Genomic DNA, 17,212 nt, shown 5'->3' with positions numbered 1-17,212 from the left:
TATAGGATTCTTTTCAGAGGGCTTCGTTTCTTTCTCTCGCACTTAGGCACAAGCTTTTGTGTGCATGGATTCAACAGCTAGAAAGACGCGAGTACACACCATGCCTCAAAGCCTGACACCTCCGAGACTGAGGTATAAACCAATAAAAAATGCATGATTAAGAGTGAAAAGGCAGACCTTCTGGTAAAGAGCTAAATAAAGTAAATATATAATGGGAAACAGTGTGAAGACAGTAAAATGGTGTCAAAGTCAAAGGTGGGAGTAATTTCATCCTCTTTTCAAACGCTTTTAACAAACGCAGATAGACAGGGAGGCAGGTAGCACAGTGTGAAGGTGCATGGATTCATTCATGCATGCGCACATATATATGCAGGACCTGTGTGGAGGTGAGAAAACAAAAGGCAGCCTGCTACATTTTAAAGAAACTTTCAGGGGACACACACACAGATCACCCGAGGCTCTTATCTCAGCAGCACCTCTGGGCTCTCAGTCCGACAGCTTTAATGTGTCCAAATGAATGGCAGCCACTATTCTTCTGCTGGATCAAGCTTTAAGAGACAGACACCTTGGGAGAGGAGCGGGCAATCACATTCACACAAGTGTTTTCTTTAATGGCTCGGGCTATTTTCCATCTATTTTCTGCACTTAGATCAGCTGAAATTCCAGTTTCTGAAAGGGATGATGCTGGCTATTAAATACGGCTGAAAGAGTGCCATTTCCTTTGACACGCAACGAGGTTTTTATAGACCTGGGTTAAACGGCATTTTCTGTAGCTGGAAATGCAAGATTTAATGTTCGTTTACGATATAATCCTGACCCTCGGATTCCCTCAACAAGATAAAACAAACACAAGCAACTGCTGTCGGATAGAGAGCTGACAGCTAAAGTTTTTTATTTAAAATTTTCAAGACAAGTCAGGAAGTGCAGGTTTGTTGTAAGACACCAAGGAGGCAGTGCATTTAAATACTGACTCAGTGCAAAGATGTAACGATAAAATGGATTCTTTTAAAGTCAAACATGCGTAGTTTGCTCAATCATCTTTGGTCTATTGTCATATAAACCTGCAGTATCATAATAGCAATAATAATAATAATAATAATAATAATAATAATAATAGCAACCAGCATGTCCTCCTCTCACAGCTGTCAGGCTTGGTGACTGATGAACAGTGCTGATGCTCTGATGCGAGAGTCTCTCTTCTCTCGGTTCTGCTTCAGCCTCCGGAGCACAGGGGCGCTGCCGCTCTCACCTGCCCAGGGAGCGTCGCCTGCCGCTGGAACACACAGCAAACCTGGTTGGACATCTGCACAAAGATCACCGCATATTCATTTTAGGCACGAGTCTGAAAATGGGAGCTAAAGGGTGGGCTAAAACAACTGAAAGCAGGTAGAGAATAGAGAGGTTTTCTCTGATTAGGAAATATAGGTAAGTCAGAGGGAGCGAAATGGCTCTCGGCCTGAAAGGGAGCCAGTTATTTCTCCCTTTTGTGTCTGTATCTTCCCCTTTTAACAGTGAATTTGCATAACTTCTTTCCTTTTTTAAAAAAATAAGTGGATGAAGATCACTAGAAGTATTAATGCAAACAAATACTAAAAGCTGGCATCTAGAATTTCTCTTCTTTTTTTTAACTAATGAAAAACATCTAAAAGCATATGTCCTGGTTACATCCTGGTAGGCACTTCGCATTTGTAACTAACCTCCTGGTTGTAAGCCACCGACCACTCACATCTGCCCTAGACTCATGTGCTATTTGCGCTAACACTTTGAGTTTAATGAAACGTGTCACGTGCATTTATTTTTGGACGACTAAGTTATAATCATGCTTCAAATATGCGTACCTACAGAGCCATCAATACTACAGAAGGGCTGGCTCGCATACGTCTTCAACCCAGCAGCACAGAAGATCTTTACAACCAATCAGCGTCACCTATTCAGTACCCTACCACATGTGAAATGTAGCCACAGTGAAGTTGACTTTTGACCTTTTTAGTTTTGTCACAAGCTGCTAGCAATATGGAGACAAGCGCAAAGGTGCCCTTAGGTCTTGGTGCCAAGACGCCACCCACAGCAATCATGAGACAAATGTCACCCCCAGCTTGTCATTTATGCACAGAAACCCTTCTTTATTAAACATTTAAATGCAGTGGGTGTGTTATTTTTGATGTGCATTGAACACACACATGTATTATTTTTCACTGTGCAGGGTTTGTGATTTAATAGGTATATTTCCAACGCTAAGATAAACAGCAAGTGAAAGCAAACCTAAACAGATGGTAAGAAATGGCTCACTGACAAACTGATGATCTGCATCACTGTCGCTCCTACTTCCTCGCAGGTCTCGACCTATCAAACAGAACCCACTGTCGGACCCACGTCCAGTATTGCTCTGGCCGGTGTGTTTAGGCGCTAGCCCTTTGTGCGCATTTCTCTGACATCATCAGCTTCAGACAAAACGGCAGGATCCGATGTCTTGAGATGAGAGCAGGTTGATATAAATGGTAACATCTTCATCGTTCTACACTATCAGAAATTTCTGTGAAATTGTGTCTAGTTGGTAAATGAAGTCTCCATGTAAAGTCCAAAGCTGTTTTGTGAGGTCAGAGTAACGCTGACCTTCCAACACCAAGTTCCACTCATCTTTGAGTCAAAGTGAATGTTTGTGCCCAATCTGACAGCATTTATGAGATATCAGAGTGGGACATATGGAAGGCAAAGACCGATCGACTTAACCCTTGTAGTTCAGGTTAATGCGCCCCCATTTTAATATATGACAAACATTTGAACAAAATCCAGATTGGAGACTCTGGTCCCCCCAAACTTATGTTTGAAATACCTGGCATAGAAATGATATGTGGTGCACATAAGCAACAGAGGACACACAGAAGTCAGAGGGTGCCTTGAGAGACAGTGCCTCGGCACAGACATACAATCAGAACTGGTGGCATGGTGGTGGAGTGGTTAGCACTGTCGCCTCACAGCAAGAAGACTCGTGTGTTTATCCTTGGTCGGGCTTTTCTGTGTGGAGCTTGCATGTTAAACCCATTGAAGCAGGTTTTCTCTGGAGACTAAGGCTTCCTCACACACTCCAAAGACTTGTCGGGTTAAATGATGATCTAAATTGGTCATGGATGTGAGGTAAATAAAGAGCCTCAAGTGCACACAGTTAAAGTGTGACTTGTAGTTAAAAGAGCTTTGAGTGTTCTGTAAGGCTAAAAAAGTGTATTCATCTATTTGTGCTCGTGCTTTGCACCTGAAAGCACAAATAATGTAAGAAAACAATCTAATAAACAAATTAGAATCAATTTATTGGGATCTCATTGTAATTTAAGCTGATTAACGAGTTCTAGAAGGTCATAAGATTATAAAAGCACCTGAGCTGTCAATTTGCTGAGTGTGGGAACACACGCACAAAACCCAGTATTTGTTTTGGCAGCTATGTTTTCATGTTTTAGATAGAACAAAATCGGATATTGTGTGATAATAGATGCTTTTTTCCAAAAACAACTGTTGTAAAACCTTTTAAAAATCACTCTCTGTTCTTTGAAGCCTTAATTAAGCATTAATCATTCATGTATTAATGGCAGACAGGCCATTTATAATTAGCCAGCGTCACACTGTGAAGGTATAGTATATGGTTAAGAAAACACCATGCTTGTCAGCGTACCCTGTGGTTGATTTGAGGGTGGTGGTTCCTGATTGTCTCCCATTGCTCTCCTCCTCCTCTGGAGCACCATCAGGAGCTCTGCTTCGCCTACATTTCGGCCAGTTCCCCTCCTGGATGGCACTCTGCGGAGGTGCTGACGCTTCATGTTGTCCTGATGTATTAAATAGTTAAAGATGGATCAAACACAGCAGATCAAGCTGCCATGCATCGCTCACAGCTGTAAGGTTTTTTTTTCTTTTGCAACACGGATGTGACTTTCAGCCCACAGTAAAATTTGATTTCATAGTTATTACCAGCATTCCTTTCAACTCCAGGATGGCTGACTTTCTGTTGTCACTTTTCTGGTCCTGTAAGAAAAGTGTGGATTGCAAAAAAAAAAATCTGTCACTGACACAGATCACAGCTGTGTTATAACAGAAAATGAACAACGGCGGGATAACTGACCTTCCAGGAACTGTCGTCCTCCTGTGGGAAGAAGTTAGATGGTAGTTATGAGACAGAGTTTATATTTATTTCTGCAGGCTATGCTTTTTTAACAGTTTCTTTGGAAAACACTGATATATCAAATGTCAATTCACACTGCGATTTTTCTACCTGTATTCGCTTCATAGGTCTCAGGACGATGCCTTTCTTTATTCTCTCCATCATTTCATCCACTGCTCTTGCCTTCATGTCCAACAAGGGAGCTGCTTCTTAAGTAATGAAAATGAATATTGGTGCTGAGATTGCTTTCTTAGTCTTCTATGACAGTTTTTTTTTAAATCAGTGTAGGGTATTGTCCCTATTTTGACAACTTCCACTATTTAGGTATAACATTATGACCGCCTGCCTAATATTCTCCTTTTGATGCCAAAACAGTCCTGACCCATCAAGGCAGGGCCTCCACTAGACCCTGTAGCTGTGTGAGCAACAGATCTTGCAAGTCCTGTAAAAAGTGATTTGGGGCCCCCATGGACTTGTTTGTCCAGCACATCCCACAGATGCCCGATTGGATTGACATCTAAGGAATTTGGAGGCCAAGTCAACACCTCAAACTTGTTGTGCTCCTCAAACCGTTCCTGGATCATTTTTGCTTTGTGGCAGGACAGATTATCCTGCTGAAAGTGGTCACAGCCATCAGGGAGTACTGTTGACATGAAAGGGTGAACATGGTCTGCAACAATGCTTAGGTAGGTGGTACATTTCAAAGTAACATTCACATAGATGACAGGACCTGAGGTCTTCCAGCAGAACATTGGCCAGTGCATCACACTGCCTCCGCCAACTTGCTTTCTTCCCATAGTGCATCCTGGTGCCTGGTGTTCCCCAGGTAACTAATCCACACAACTGGCCATCTATGTGATGTGAAAGAAAATGTGATTTCTCAAATCAGGCCACTTTCTTTCATTGCTCCATGCTCCAGTTCTGATGCTCACATGCCCATTGTTGGTACTTTCAGAGTGGACATGGGTCAGCATGGACACCCTGACTGGTCTGTGGCTTTGCGGACCATGCTCAACAAATTTTGATGCTCTCTTTCTATCAGAACGTTTTCAGCTATTTTTTTCAGCTACACAGGTCAGCCTTCACTCAATGTGAATCAATGAGCCTTGGCCATCCATGAGTCTGTCACCGCATCACCGCTGTTCCTTGGACAGCTTTTGATAGACACTGACCACTGGAGTCTCTGAACACCCCACGAGAGCTGCAATTTTAGAGATGTTATGACCCAGTCATCTAGCCATCACAGTGAGTCAAACTCACTCAAATCCATACGCTTGCCCAATTTTTCTGCTTCTAGCATCAACTTTCATGGTAAAATGTTTACTTGCACCCAAATATTTCCCACCTACTAACGGGTGTCATGATGAAGACATAATCAGTGTTATTTACTGCACTGTCAGGGGTCTGTGTATATTTGTGCGTTTTGTATGTTTGTTCCATCAAATGTTTTATGCAAAGATGAGATGCTGTAGAAATACTGCCTGAAAAAATTAAGATGCTTTCCAGGAACACGGGACATATATCAAGATGAGGGATCTCATCGATAATCTAAGATTAAAGCAGAGTCCCTGTTAAATCTCAGTGCTTTATGCTGAAGGTTATGTTGCGTGTGGTTAGACGTACTGTTTAAATCATCAGCAGCCTTGGCACCATGTTTCTTCCTGCTCTTCAGGAAATCCTTAAAGCTAGCGGGAGGCAGAGAAAGGGATTAAGTCTCTGAAATCAGTCGACCATTGAGTTGTACATATGGACATTTAATATTAAAACATCATCCTCACCAGCATAATCACAACCAACTTAACTCAGCTGATGTGCATTCAATATCTGAAACCATCCTGTGAAACTTAGACTTGTATTCTTAGTAGTAGACGAAGCTATGGCTTTAGTTTTTCATACTTGGTAACAGTAGTGGGAGGCAGAGGAGGCGGAGGAGGTGGAGGAGGCGGAGGAGGGAGAGGAGGCAGTGAAACGGAGTCAGGAATGGCTTTCTCTCCTGGTTCATCACTTTTATCATCGCTGTTGAGTGTCTGTTGTAACTCTTTCACTAAAAAGAAAGAATAGAGAATGGGAAATAACAAAAGCTGATATGACACTTAAAAGCCTCTTTAATGCACCGGTGCTCAATCTGATGAGGCACAGGGGTACGCTGGAAGCGAATCACTGGTTGCACATCCGTTTGAAGGTGATGACCTCCGATCACTGCTTCAAGAGAACCTGAATATTTCTAAGACATCAGAAGACTTTTCTAAAATGTATTCCATGTCATGTACAGTTATTTTGTTGTGATTAGATAAGGTCATATCTTCAGGCACAAGGGAGTACCTTCTTCCTGGAGCTGGGTGACCAAGCTGTTAGCGTCAGATAGCTGAGTTTCTAAAGTCTTCCTCTCCTCCTCGCTCTTCTCCAGCTGCTCTCTCAGGTTCTGCAGCTCAGAGAGGGCACTGCTCTCCTCCACAGCGCTCTGGCTCTGTTTTAACTGATCACAGGAGAGCAGAGGCATGATGAAGACATCAGTTATTTCCACTATGCTCTGTTATCGTGACACTCTCAGTGATCACGTTTACCCACCCGGTCCTGGTAGTAGAGTTGTATGTCACACAGGGCTGTGCTAAGTTGGGATATCTGTTGCAGTGCCTGCTCCAGCTGCACCTGCATTTTCAGGTCTGTCTCTGAGGCCTGGGCCGCCTTCTGCTCCAGGATCATCTGATAGGGGGGGGACAAATGGAGCTTTGACAATTTCAACACATATTTGGATTCTTTGGTTCTAAGAAAATGGAAAAGAAATACATCACTGACAATGAACCATAATTAGAGGAAAGATGAAGTGAGATCTAAAGGACTGGTTGCTGATTGTCTCCCAGCAGGTGGTTGTCAAACCAGCGTTTGACTGAACAATGACTTGGAAGCTTTGTTACGTATTACTCATCGGCTTCACTGAAGAGCAGCGGCAATGCGAACAGGGTTATTTTGCTGTGAGACAAAGCATCATTGTTCTCGCATTGTGACAAAAAAAAAATGTCAGACTTTGCCTTGAATCGTTTGGAAAATGTGCTTCTTTCTTCTCTGCTGTGGAAAATGAATACACCAGCTGTGCTTAATCATTGCTGTGTAGATCTCCTCAATCAGCAGAGTGCTCTAAACAAACCTTTTGCTCTTTTGCACAGGCATTTGTGACATGTGTTAATGTTGTGCTAGTTGTGCACACAGTTATATAGGCAAAATGCTGGGTTTGAGCAGATTTGATTAGTTTTCGAACAGATAAGGGAGGCGCAGTTAGCACTGTTGTCTCAGCAAGAGGCTTCTTGGTTTGAACCTTCTGAATGGCTGGGGGCTTTCGTGTATTCAAACATTTTCCATGTGCCAGTTGGTTTTCTGGTTTCCTCTCGTGTCCAGCAATATGAGCATTAGGATAACTGGTGATTGCAAATTGGCTGCAGGTGTGTCTCTCCGTGTTGACCATGTGACAAACCAGCAGCCTGTCCAGGGTGAACTGGGCCCCTGTGATCCTCAGGCTCCTCTATCCCTAACTTGGACAAGTGGTTAAGAGAAGTAATGCACATGTGTAACCAAAAGAAGTGCAGAATGATCGTGCTTCGCAATACTGCAAATGTTACTATTGATCTGATACCAAGTAAATACAAAGCCAGGATTGCTGATACTAATACCGATAACAGTACCGTAAAGACAGCTTATGTAGGACAGAGCAGTTTGTCGTGATTTTTGAGCTGGATGCTAATTCTGAACACATATTTATGACCACTAAATTACTGTGGTTTTATTTTCCACAACAATTAGCACAATTGTGCCGTGCTGGTATCGATCGAATACCAATACCAGCATTGGTATCAGTGCTATCGATATTTGGATCGAGGAGCCCGCCTCTAATGCACACAGACCGTTGAATTAGACACAGGAAGGATCAGTCATTCAGAGAGAAGACAGAGACAGGAAATCAAGGCACGGGAGACGCACAAGGAAAAGCAGTTGCCAAAGTAAAACAGGAAGTGGAAGCATGTAGGACAAAGAAAGGCAGGAAACAAAAACAAAACATGAACAATGGGAAAAGAACAACAATGACATCAAAACCGAGAACCAACCCTACTGTGTTACATTATATTACATGACACATAGTGTATCTTGTAATGTCTTCCCCAACCAAAACACTGTAAGTGACACAAAAAAAGCTGACCACACCTAAAGAAGTGTCCTGACAGAGATAATTATAACCTTAGAGATGGTCTGGTGTGGTAGTGATGGTTAATTTAAATGACACAAATAGCTAGATCCAAAATAAAATCAGCTAAGAAAACCTGCTACATGTTATTTTGTGTGTAACTGCCCCTAATACCCTTTAATTCCCCCCAAAACAATACAAGGGACGTGTTCTCGGTGCACTCTGCTTATAATGGGCGTCTCTCTGATAGATTTTCTAGATTTTTTTGAGAGCAGGTCCGTGATCAGAGAACAGGAAGTGTGAGAAAATGAGGTTTTCATTTCTGTGTTTTTACTATCGGGACAAACTGAAGCAGCAGCTTGGTGTCGGAGCATGCTGCACGAGGCTCCGCGCTGCAAATTACACCGCTTCAATCTGTGGGCTCCCTTTAGCAGAGAGCAATTTTCACACAGCAATTAGCACAATTATTTCATACATACAAACACACACACACCCCGAGCACACACACTGCAACACAAAGGAACAAAGAAGCACACACGAAAAAAAAAAAAGAAGCTCCAAATCGTTTCCTGTTTGAGGCCCCCGCATCATTATACCACCGTGCATCACATAGGAGAGGTGTGAATGGTTGTTGTTTTCAAAACACATGAAAACAGACAAATAGTGGTGCACACAAGAGGCATTCAGCGCAGGGGGCTCTTTTACCATGAATTGAGAGTAAAGGGGCTGAATTGTGTGGAGAGTCGGGGGTCCTTTTCACAGGTAAGGACCCCTGTGAGGAAGCCCATTGTGCGCCTGTCCAGTAAATGGAGGAGGCTGCGCACAAAAGCGACAATTGCTATATGCTCGGCAAAACATAAAGGTGTCAGGCGAAGACAGGTTGTGCTTAAAGACCACTATTCTCCTTCGGCGGCAGTGATGACCACTAATTATGGCGCAGGGAGGGGCTAAATGGGAAGAGACACAGCTTTTTTGGGGGGGAAAGAAAAGCCCTTCATTATGGGAGCAGCTGGGACTGCAACAACTGTGTTTGTGTGTATTCTGCTTGGGTATGTGTGTGTGTTTTTTAAGTGAATTGATGTTTTTCGTCAATGTGTACAAGTGCGTGTGCGCTTTTGTCTTGTCTCTTCATAGAGGCGACGCACATTTGACCAAAGTGTCGTCGGTGTGAGAAACGATGAATGGAGACCCCTTGTGCTGTCCCGCCACATCAGCTGCGGTGCGACAGCAGAAACGTGTGTGTGTGTGTGGGTGGGTGTGTTTGCATCCCCTCCCTCCCCTTTCACTGGAGTGTCCGTCGGTTCCCCACACCCGCCCGAAGGTCAGCGCTAACACTCCTTGTCCCGTTCCTGTGGCACGACCTGTCACCCTCAGTATATATAGGTGTGAATATATGACAAAATGTTTTGTCCAGTGCTGAAAACACACACACATAAATACACGCACACGCATGCACTCGCACCTGGGTGGCTAAGACTTCAGCGTGTTGCCGGAGGCCCTGCTCCAGCTCCAGCTTCTGAGACATTTCTGTGAACTCATCGGTGACAAGCTGGGACACTGGGTGTGCACACAAGGGGGAGGGGGAGACACACAAAACAAATATTAATGACGAATTTATGATGCTTTTGATTTAGAAACAAGCAGACTCCTGATTGCATAATGGTTTGGGATAAATGTCATTTATGAATTAAAAATACACAATGTACTAAATATGGCTCAGATATGTCTATAAGATGGAAAAAAATTGCATAACTAGAAAAAAGTGTGTGTGTGTGTGTGTGTGTGTGTGTGTAATTTCAGTGAAATGCTTCTTTAATTGCACTCAAAAGCTGGACTGTTGTTACACTGGAAAAATTAATGAACCACAAAAATGAATAATCTCAAGTCTGTTGATTCATGAAAGGATTTTTTAAGTGAATCAATAATGAAAGAAATCTTCAGTCTTCAGTCTCATCTAATCAGGACTTACCTCGTTTGAGTTTATTTACAGTCTTGCTTTGTTTGTTCAGTTTCCTCAGAATGGCCTCCTTCTCTGCAACCTCCAGAGCAAGCTACACACACACACACACACACACACAAACATACACAGAGAAAACACAAACTTCAACTTTATGACATGTTATAGTCTTATGGTTTTATGATTTACATTTGTTTTTTTGGAACAAAGAAGCAGCTGTAAGGTTCACTTTCACAAAGCAGCCAGTCCCTTTGACTGTACATGAAAGATGGATGTCACTCGCTGGTTTGCAAAGTCTTGTTTTAAAACATTGAGCTTTTTGAAACTGGACTTGATGAGCGAGGGCAGTTCTGAGTGCTGGGAGAGACGGCAGGTGTCACCACTCATTATAGCGTCATGCAAACCTTTTTTTAAAGTTTCTCCAAAGAATCTGATTCATACTGTTTCAACATCTCCTTCTGAATCATCTTTGAGCTCCTGTGCGTGGTAAAAACTGTCAGAATCATGTCTTCAACCCGGCCACGCCAAAAGCACCAGGAGATAAAAATCAAAAAAGTGCACGACAAGCTCACACCAGCAGATTGCAACGGCCACAACGGGTGAAAGAAGGCTGTTTATTGACCTCCTGAACACTAATTGGAACCATAATTTGCTAAATGGACAACATGTATTATTCAATAAGACTTTAAACAAATGATTGAGACCATAGAGTGAAAAAGTGTTTACTCAGGGTCGGGGTAAAGGGAGCCTCAGGCCATTTCCCCATTAATTCCATTACATTTCATTTTATAGCTAGAGGAGTCGGCCCCTGCTGGCTATTAGAAAGAATGTAGCTTTAAGGCATCTTTACATACTGTGTTTGGTAGGATTCTTTAAGACAGGGGTGGGGGGTCTTGCAGGTTTTAGATGTGTCCTTGATCCAACACAGCTGATTTAAATGGCTAAATGACCTCCTCAACATGTCTTGAAGTTCTCCAGAGGCCTGGTAATGAACTAATCCTTTGAGTCAGGTGTGTTTGCCCAGGGTGAGATCTAAAACCTGCAGGACACCGGCCCTCGAGGCCTGGAGTTCCCCACCCCTGCTTGAAGTGCTCAGACTCCACAAATATAAAAACACTGTCTACATTACCTGCTCTCTGAGCTGCGTCTGCTCACTGGTCAGATCCTCCACTTGTTGCTCCAGTTTCAGCTTCTCAGCCAGCAGACCGTCAACAGATGCCTGCAGCTCTGACACACATGACAGGAACAAAAAACAAAACAAAGCCAATAACAAGATTTTATTTTCTATTTTTTCCCATTCTAATTTCAAAATAGCTGTTTTCATATCATGGTAGTGCCAGCTAACCTGTGATCTTGGCTTGACTCTCAAGCAGCAGCATCTCCTCGCTGCTGCTCCCTCCGGCACCATCCACCTCGTCACCATCCACCTCGTCACCATCCACCTCGTCACCATCCACCTCGTCACAATTAACCGCAGGGTCAAAGGTCACATGAGGCAGGTTTTCAGGTAGTTCAGCGATGAGTGGCATGAACATCTGGCTCTTTCTCTTCAGGACTTTGTTCTCTTTGGTCACCTGGGGGAAAACCAGATCAAATAGAGATCTGATGATTCAGGTGCTGAAGGAAAGGAAAGGAAAGGAAAGGAAAGGAAAGGAAAGGAAAGGAAAGGAAAGGAAAGGAAAGGAAAGGAAAGGAAGAGTCCAGTAGTTAACAGACATACTTTGAGAGCCAGTGCCTCAGCGCTCTCCCTGCAGGAGCGCTCTATCTGGAACTGGATCTCCAGCACGTTGATCTCTTTCAGGAGCTGATTGGAAGCTGATAAAGAGCACAGTGGTCAGTCACGAGCTCTTCATATAAGCATACTGAAGAGGATACAATCATTCAGAAAACACACAAAACAAACACATTCATAACAATTTCCTGTGCGAAAGCTCCTCATTTATTTGTCCCACAGTGCTGTCATTTAAAAAACATGTAAACAACGTTGATATTTGAAGTGAAGAGTCTCACCTTCCTCCAACTCCGACAGCCTCTGATTGGCTTCGTCCCTCTGCTTCTCCAGGATGTGCCACTGGCAATCAAATGTCAACCAGGAAAACGGAAGAAAGAGATCAATCAAGCAACGGCAAATTGACGCAGCTGATTTTTATTCACATTTTATTCCATTATCAGACAGCTGAGGCGCCAAATTACGTTTCAATGTAATCACGTTTATGCGCTTTTTAGACCATTTTGATTTGGCAATTTTGTTTAATTTTTGTGTCATTTCATTTTTATCCTTTCTCTATAATAGCAGGCTCTTGGCACACGGGGAAGATTTCTAAACCAGTCAGTCAGTCAAATTTCTTCCTTCCATCAAGCTAGCAGTACACCAGCCTGAGCAGGGCTCAGGGATCCCTCCTGTGAAAGGTATCAGTCACATCAGTACCTGAAGGTCTTCCTCATCTTCGGAGGAGAAAGCACACTCTTCATCCGAGTCTGCGGGCAAAAACATGACACTTTATATTGTGAAATGGCACCGGAAAAAAAAAGACACTGGCAGACGACCAAAGATCAGAATGAATAGAAGAGAAACTCCATGAGGTTGTTGTGCTCTGCGAGGAATACGGGAAGTGGAAATCACATGAGGAACCTTTAAAGGTTTTCGCTTTCCGTGGCCTGTGACTCACTGAAGTTTCCCATTGTTACTTCACTTTGTCCTACAGACTAAGGAGTCAGCAGTGTTGAAATCAAAGAAAGAATCCTCTTTCTTGCTGAGCGTCAGATCAGAATAGTGATTCCTGTTGCAGCACATTACCTATGAAACCAAAACTACTACACTGCTTGTGCAGGTTAAACAACACGTGTAGCAGCACCTCCAAAAGTCACAGATTAATCCCTCATATGTCTTTTGTTTAAGCTGTTTAAAAACTGAGGTGTAAGAAACTCACTGCCAGAGAGGCCGGCTCCAAAAGCAAGTCATTACCAACGGACCCTCACATTAAAATGCTGAGCTTTAAAGCAGAAAAATTGTTTTTCATCTCTGTACGACTTCATGACAGCTGTGCGGGGGTCAAAAAGGATTTAGCTGCAATGAGATCAAAAGTCATGGAGGTTATAGCTGTCTGCTAGGCCCCGCCTGCTCTAATGAAATCTACCAAACTGGACCGCATGACCATGTTTTGTGGCGTTTTGGAGCATTTCTTTTATATAGCAAATAATAAGAATTGCATTCTTGTTAATTATACAGAGGATTCAGGGTGAGTGAAAGTTTAGCATTATTTTACGCAGTAGAATTTAGCTGGTAACAAAAGCTGTTGTAAACAATCAAACACAATAAATGTGCATCAACTAGAAAACCTGCACAATGAACATCCACTCAACGTAAAAGTATTTTATTTTTCTGACATTTTAAACGCTGAAACTTTTATTTAGCTCCTTCAGCACCTCTTTAGGGCCAGATTATTGAGTCTTACCTGCAGCCGCAGTGTCCTCATCCTCATCTTGTACCCACATCCTGCAATGCTTTCAACTTTTCACTCTTTAGTAAACAAAAAAAAGAGCTACGCGTTCCAGCACACACACAAAAACACAACTTTCTCCTGAACAGCAATGGCTTTATTATGAAAGAAGCAAAAGGGAATTTCAGCTTAACCCCTCCCCCACTTCCAGGATTCGAAAAAGAGGAACCTTCCCCTGGCGTACGGCCGAAAGCTTCTTACTAATCACAAGACCACGTCTCCAGAGTTTATGAAAAGGATGAGATTAAATCTTAATGCAAATAATGATGCTGGATATTACAGATAACACCCCCCACCCATCCCTTTTTGTTTCATATAATATAAAGGGGGGAAATCCATGCATGTGGTCTCTAAGGGAGGACACTGTCTCTCTGCTGCACGATCAACGTCACTCAAGGAGCCGAGGCAAAGGCAAAGCTGCTTTCACTCCTCTATCAGCATCTGCACTCAGAGTTCATGGCCTCTGAGGCATCAGACATCTGCCACAGGAGCCACGTTTCTGCGTAATAATTCAGGAGATGACAATGAAGGGTGGGAGCATGATGGTGATGCTGATGACACATATTTCTCTACTGTGAATCATATAGAAACTTCTAATTTCTGAACCCTCACTCCTGTTTTATTCATCCACCTGCCTTCTAGGAGTATATTTTTAGGAGTTCCAAGCTGGGCGGGTCGATGATTCAGGGTGCACGAGGGGTCACATGGAGATCACAGTATTTTTAGTGTTTCTCCTACTGCCAGAAACAAAGCAAAGAAAAAAAAACATGGCTCTCCATCCTGCTCAGTCTACTTGTTTCTCCTGAAAGTAACAAATACACATTTTTACAGGGGTTCTTCAGCAGATTGTCACAAGTTGTCACAAGTTAAAGCGTAGTAAATTGAGCATTTTCACAGTATTGCTGCCTTCAGAGAGACTACATATACATATATATGTGTGTGTGTGTGTGTGTGTGTGTGTGTGTGTGTGTGTGTATGTATATATATAAAATTATCTAATATTGACCTTCAAACCTTATGTTTCATACCTAGTTATGTACTTGTCCACAATTCGTTGTCTCCTTTAAGCTATAAGGTAAAAGAAAAAACAATCTATAGCACTTCTTTGAGTCTTTATTAATTCCATAATTACAGCTATTATTGTTGGAAGAGAGTCAAATAATGCTCCAGGAAGCCAGCTTGTGAAATAAATTAGCAAAGTGTCCACTGGCTTCTTTATTTTATGTCAATTAAAAACAGAAAGTAGTTTCTCTTTAAATCCCTCGACACGCTGGCATTCATCATTTCCAGCACAAACACTGGGACAATGATTATTTTCAATAATTCCTGATGAAAGCAGGACGCTAATCAAAGGATCTCATTGAAATGCTTTTCAATCACTTTCGGTGCGCATAAGCAGCTCAAGTACAGAGATGTGCTGTGGTTCACTGCAGAGGGACATCCTTGTCGTCTCTCTCTCAGTGTGTTGCTCTCTTTACAGGCACCACCTGAGCACCAAGCCCTCCTCCAGCCTGTCACCCTGACCTTTACTAATGATTTTTCACCATGTTAATAAAGGTGAAATTGTCACTTAACATTAGCCGTTGTCTGGTGTTTCTCACAGTGTGCATCAGTGTCAGAAAACCTCATTAAAAACCAGAATCTTTAATCTTCTGATTAAATAGAGACAGATTAGAAAACTAGCAGGTTTTATTTTTCATCCAAAGAGACTAAACAATGATGGCTTTGGGTCTCACTCAACCTTTGGTCCTGATATTACTCATGTTTCTTTGTTTTAATTTTTCTCTCATTTGTCAAACACACGAGGAAAAGTCGTTACAAAAAATGTGCAGGACAGTTTTAGACATAAAAAGCTGAATCCTGTGATTTGGTGAAATGCTCCTTTACTAGTTTACTAATCAACATGCAATGATTATTTATTATAGCAGGTTATTTTAGTTCATATTATCTAATAGAATAAAGTTGTGTTGAAAGCATGACCAACAACGACTTCAAGCATTTAAAACTATCTTGTGGAAGTTGACGTTCGTATAATTTAAAACGACCCAACTGGCAACACTGGTCTGATCTCCTAAACACTCAAATTTTAACAAAGAAATTCACCACAGTGTCATCATGAGCAGATAAAAGTGTTTTCACAGGAACTGTAACGCCTGCTGTGAGCATCCCCATGTAAAGACAATAAACGACAACATAACAAAATACACATGTAAGAATATCCCTCAATAACTTAATATACAGTTATTAAGATTTTATTATAAAATACAAAAAAAAAAAGAAAGTAATGGCATCATACAATAAATATTTTTAGGATTACTTTGTAGATAAATAAGAATGTTTCCACCAGATTTTCAGGCCCAACGCATCTGAATACTTTATATTTGGGTGTCCGAATTTTTAGACTGAATAATAATAATAATAATAATAATAATAATAATAATAATAATAATAATAATAATAATAATAATAGGGGTCCACAATTTTCCCATCACACTGTTTTATGAATGCAGCATTTTTTATTTATGTCAGTTGTTATGCTCTTTGTTCACTGAATGTCTTTATTTATTTATCCTCGTTGACAATCATATTTTTATATTTCTGCTATATTAAACCTTTTCATTCTTTCACTGGGGTAAAGCCACAGTGCTTCATGCTGTCAGTTGTGTTTCCCAGCCTGCATGTGTGCATGAGCTGGAAAGTTTTCTATTTTAGGTTGGAGCTACTGGTTGCTGGCCAGAGCTGTCAAAGGCCGCTCAGGTTTCCTCTTAACAAATTCAATAAACAGGTTATCACTTAAAATCAATGGGACTTGAATCTCACAGAGCGACGTTATAGCAGATTTAAACACATAGTGCGAGCACCTGTGTTTTGAGACTGTTGGCGGATGACACTTGATGCCACCCCGTGAACAGCTGACTAAAATGCGACATTTTTAACCCTGAACACGGCAGCGTGTTAACTAACAGTATCTAACCAACCCGGAGGAGAGCGAGCTGTTCGCGCTGCTTGTGAAAAATTCCTGTCAGAAGTGGGATTCGAACCCACGCCTCCAGGGGAGACTGCGACCTGAACGCAGCGCCTTAGACCGCTCGGCCATCCTGACTTAATAATGCTTGCGCTATTACTAAACTTGCGCTTAGTAATAGTGCAAGTTTTAGAAACAGAACAGTGGATATATGATGATGGGACGTTCCCACGGTTCCGCCTGTAGCACATTTAGATAAAAGACAATGCGAGGAGGCGCTGTAAGCGTCAACCGAGCCGCTCCTGTGAAGATAAGGAAGCGAAAGTTCAAGTTGCTGCTCGTTTACCACGTGATAGACACGCTCGTTCTCAAACCTGCAGCCGTTTGACATTTACCTCGACGGTGTAATGTGACAGGGCTGCTGTGTAACTGCCGCTGCTTACACAGCAGAGGTGGGCAGATCGATAGC

At 42.3% G+C, this 17,212-nt stretch overlaps 1 protein-coding gene and 1 non-coding gene across 4 annotated transcripts; both read right to left on the bottom strand.

The window, feature by feature from the left end:
• Positions 1-802: 802 nt before the first annotated feature.
• On the bottom strand, positions 803-14,694 carry shtn2 (shootin 2). Of its 3 annotated transcripts, XM_085154809.1 has the most exons (18): positions 13,734-14,694; positions 12,707-12,756; positions 12,289-12,349; positions 11,999-12,093; positions 11,736-11,852; positions 11,624-11,705; positions 11,408-11,505; positions 10,291-10,372; positions 9,784-9,878; positions 6,716-6,850; positions 6,470-6,623; positions 6,044-6,191; positions 5,771-5,832; positions 4,259-4,356; positions 4,109-4,129; positions 3,958-4,011; positions 3,665-3,815; positions 803-1,303 (listed from the first exon to the last, which is right to left on the bottom strand). In XM_085154809.1, exons 1-18 carry the CDS (start codon positions 13,771-13,773, stop codon positions 1,146-1,148), a joined length of 1,701 nt encoding a protein of 566 aa, XP_085010935.1. In that variant the 5' UTR covers positions 13,774-14,694; the 3' UTR covers positions 803-1,145. The 3 variants fall into 3 exon arrangements, with proteins under 3 accessions (XP_085010935.1, XP_085010933.1, XP_085010934.1); XM_085154807.1 differs by having other exon boundaries at positions 11,624-11,852; XM_085154808.1 differs by having other exon boundaries at positions 804-1,273; positions 11,624-11,852; positions 13,734-14,693.
• Positions 14,695-16,798: 2,104 nt separating this feature from the next.
• On the bottom strand, positions 16,799-16,881 carry trnal-cag (transfer RNA leucine (anticodon CAG)). The gene has a single exon. It is a non-coding gene; the product is annotated as a tRNA-Leu (tRNA).
• Positions 16,882-17,212: the final 331 nt, after the last annotated feature.

Source organism: Neolamprologus multifasciatus, chromosome 3, assembly GCF_963576455.1.
Source record: "Neolamprologus multifasciatus chromosome 3, fNeoMul1.2, whole genome shotgun sequence".
In the NCBI taxonomy this organism is placed as follows: Eukaryota; Metazoa; Chordata; class Actinopteri; order Cichliformes; family Cichlidae; genus Neolamprologus; species Neolamprologus multifasciatus.
The sequence above is the reverse complement of the archived record's forward strand: the minus strand, read 5'-3'. Positions and strand labels throughout refer to the sequence as shown.

What these genes read in the sequence shown, in the direction of transcription:
- shtn2 (XM_085154807.1), bottom strand. Translation starts at nt 13,773, where the DNA reads ATGTGGGTACAAGATGAGGATGAGGACACTGCGGCTGCAG. An exon ending in TGTAAATAAACTCAAACGAG is followed by an intron (nt 9,879 to 10,290) that starts GTAAGTCCTGAT and finishes GTGCACACCCAG; the next exon opens with TGTCCCAGCTTGTCACCGAT. An exon ending in CACCCAGCTCCAGGAAGAAG is followed by an intron (nt 6,192 to 6,469) that starts GTACTCCCTTGT and finishes CTTTCTTTTTAG; the next exon opens with TGAAAGAGTTACAACAGACA.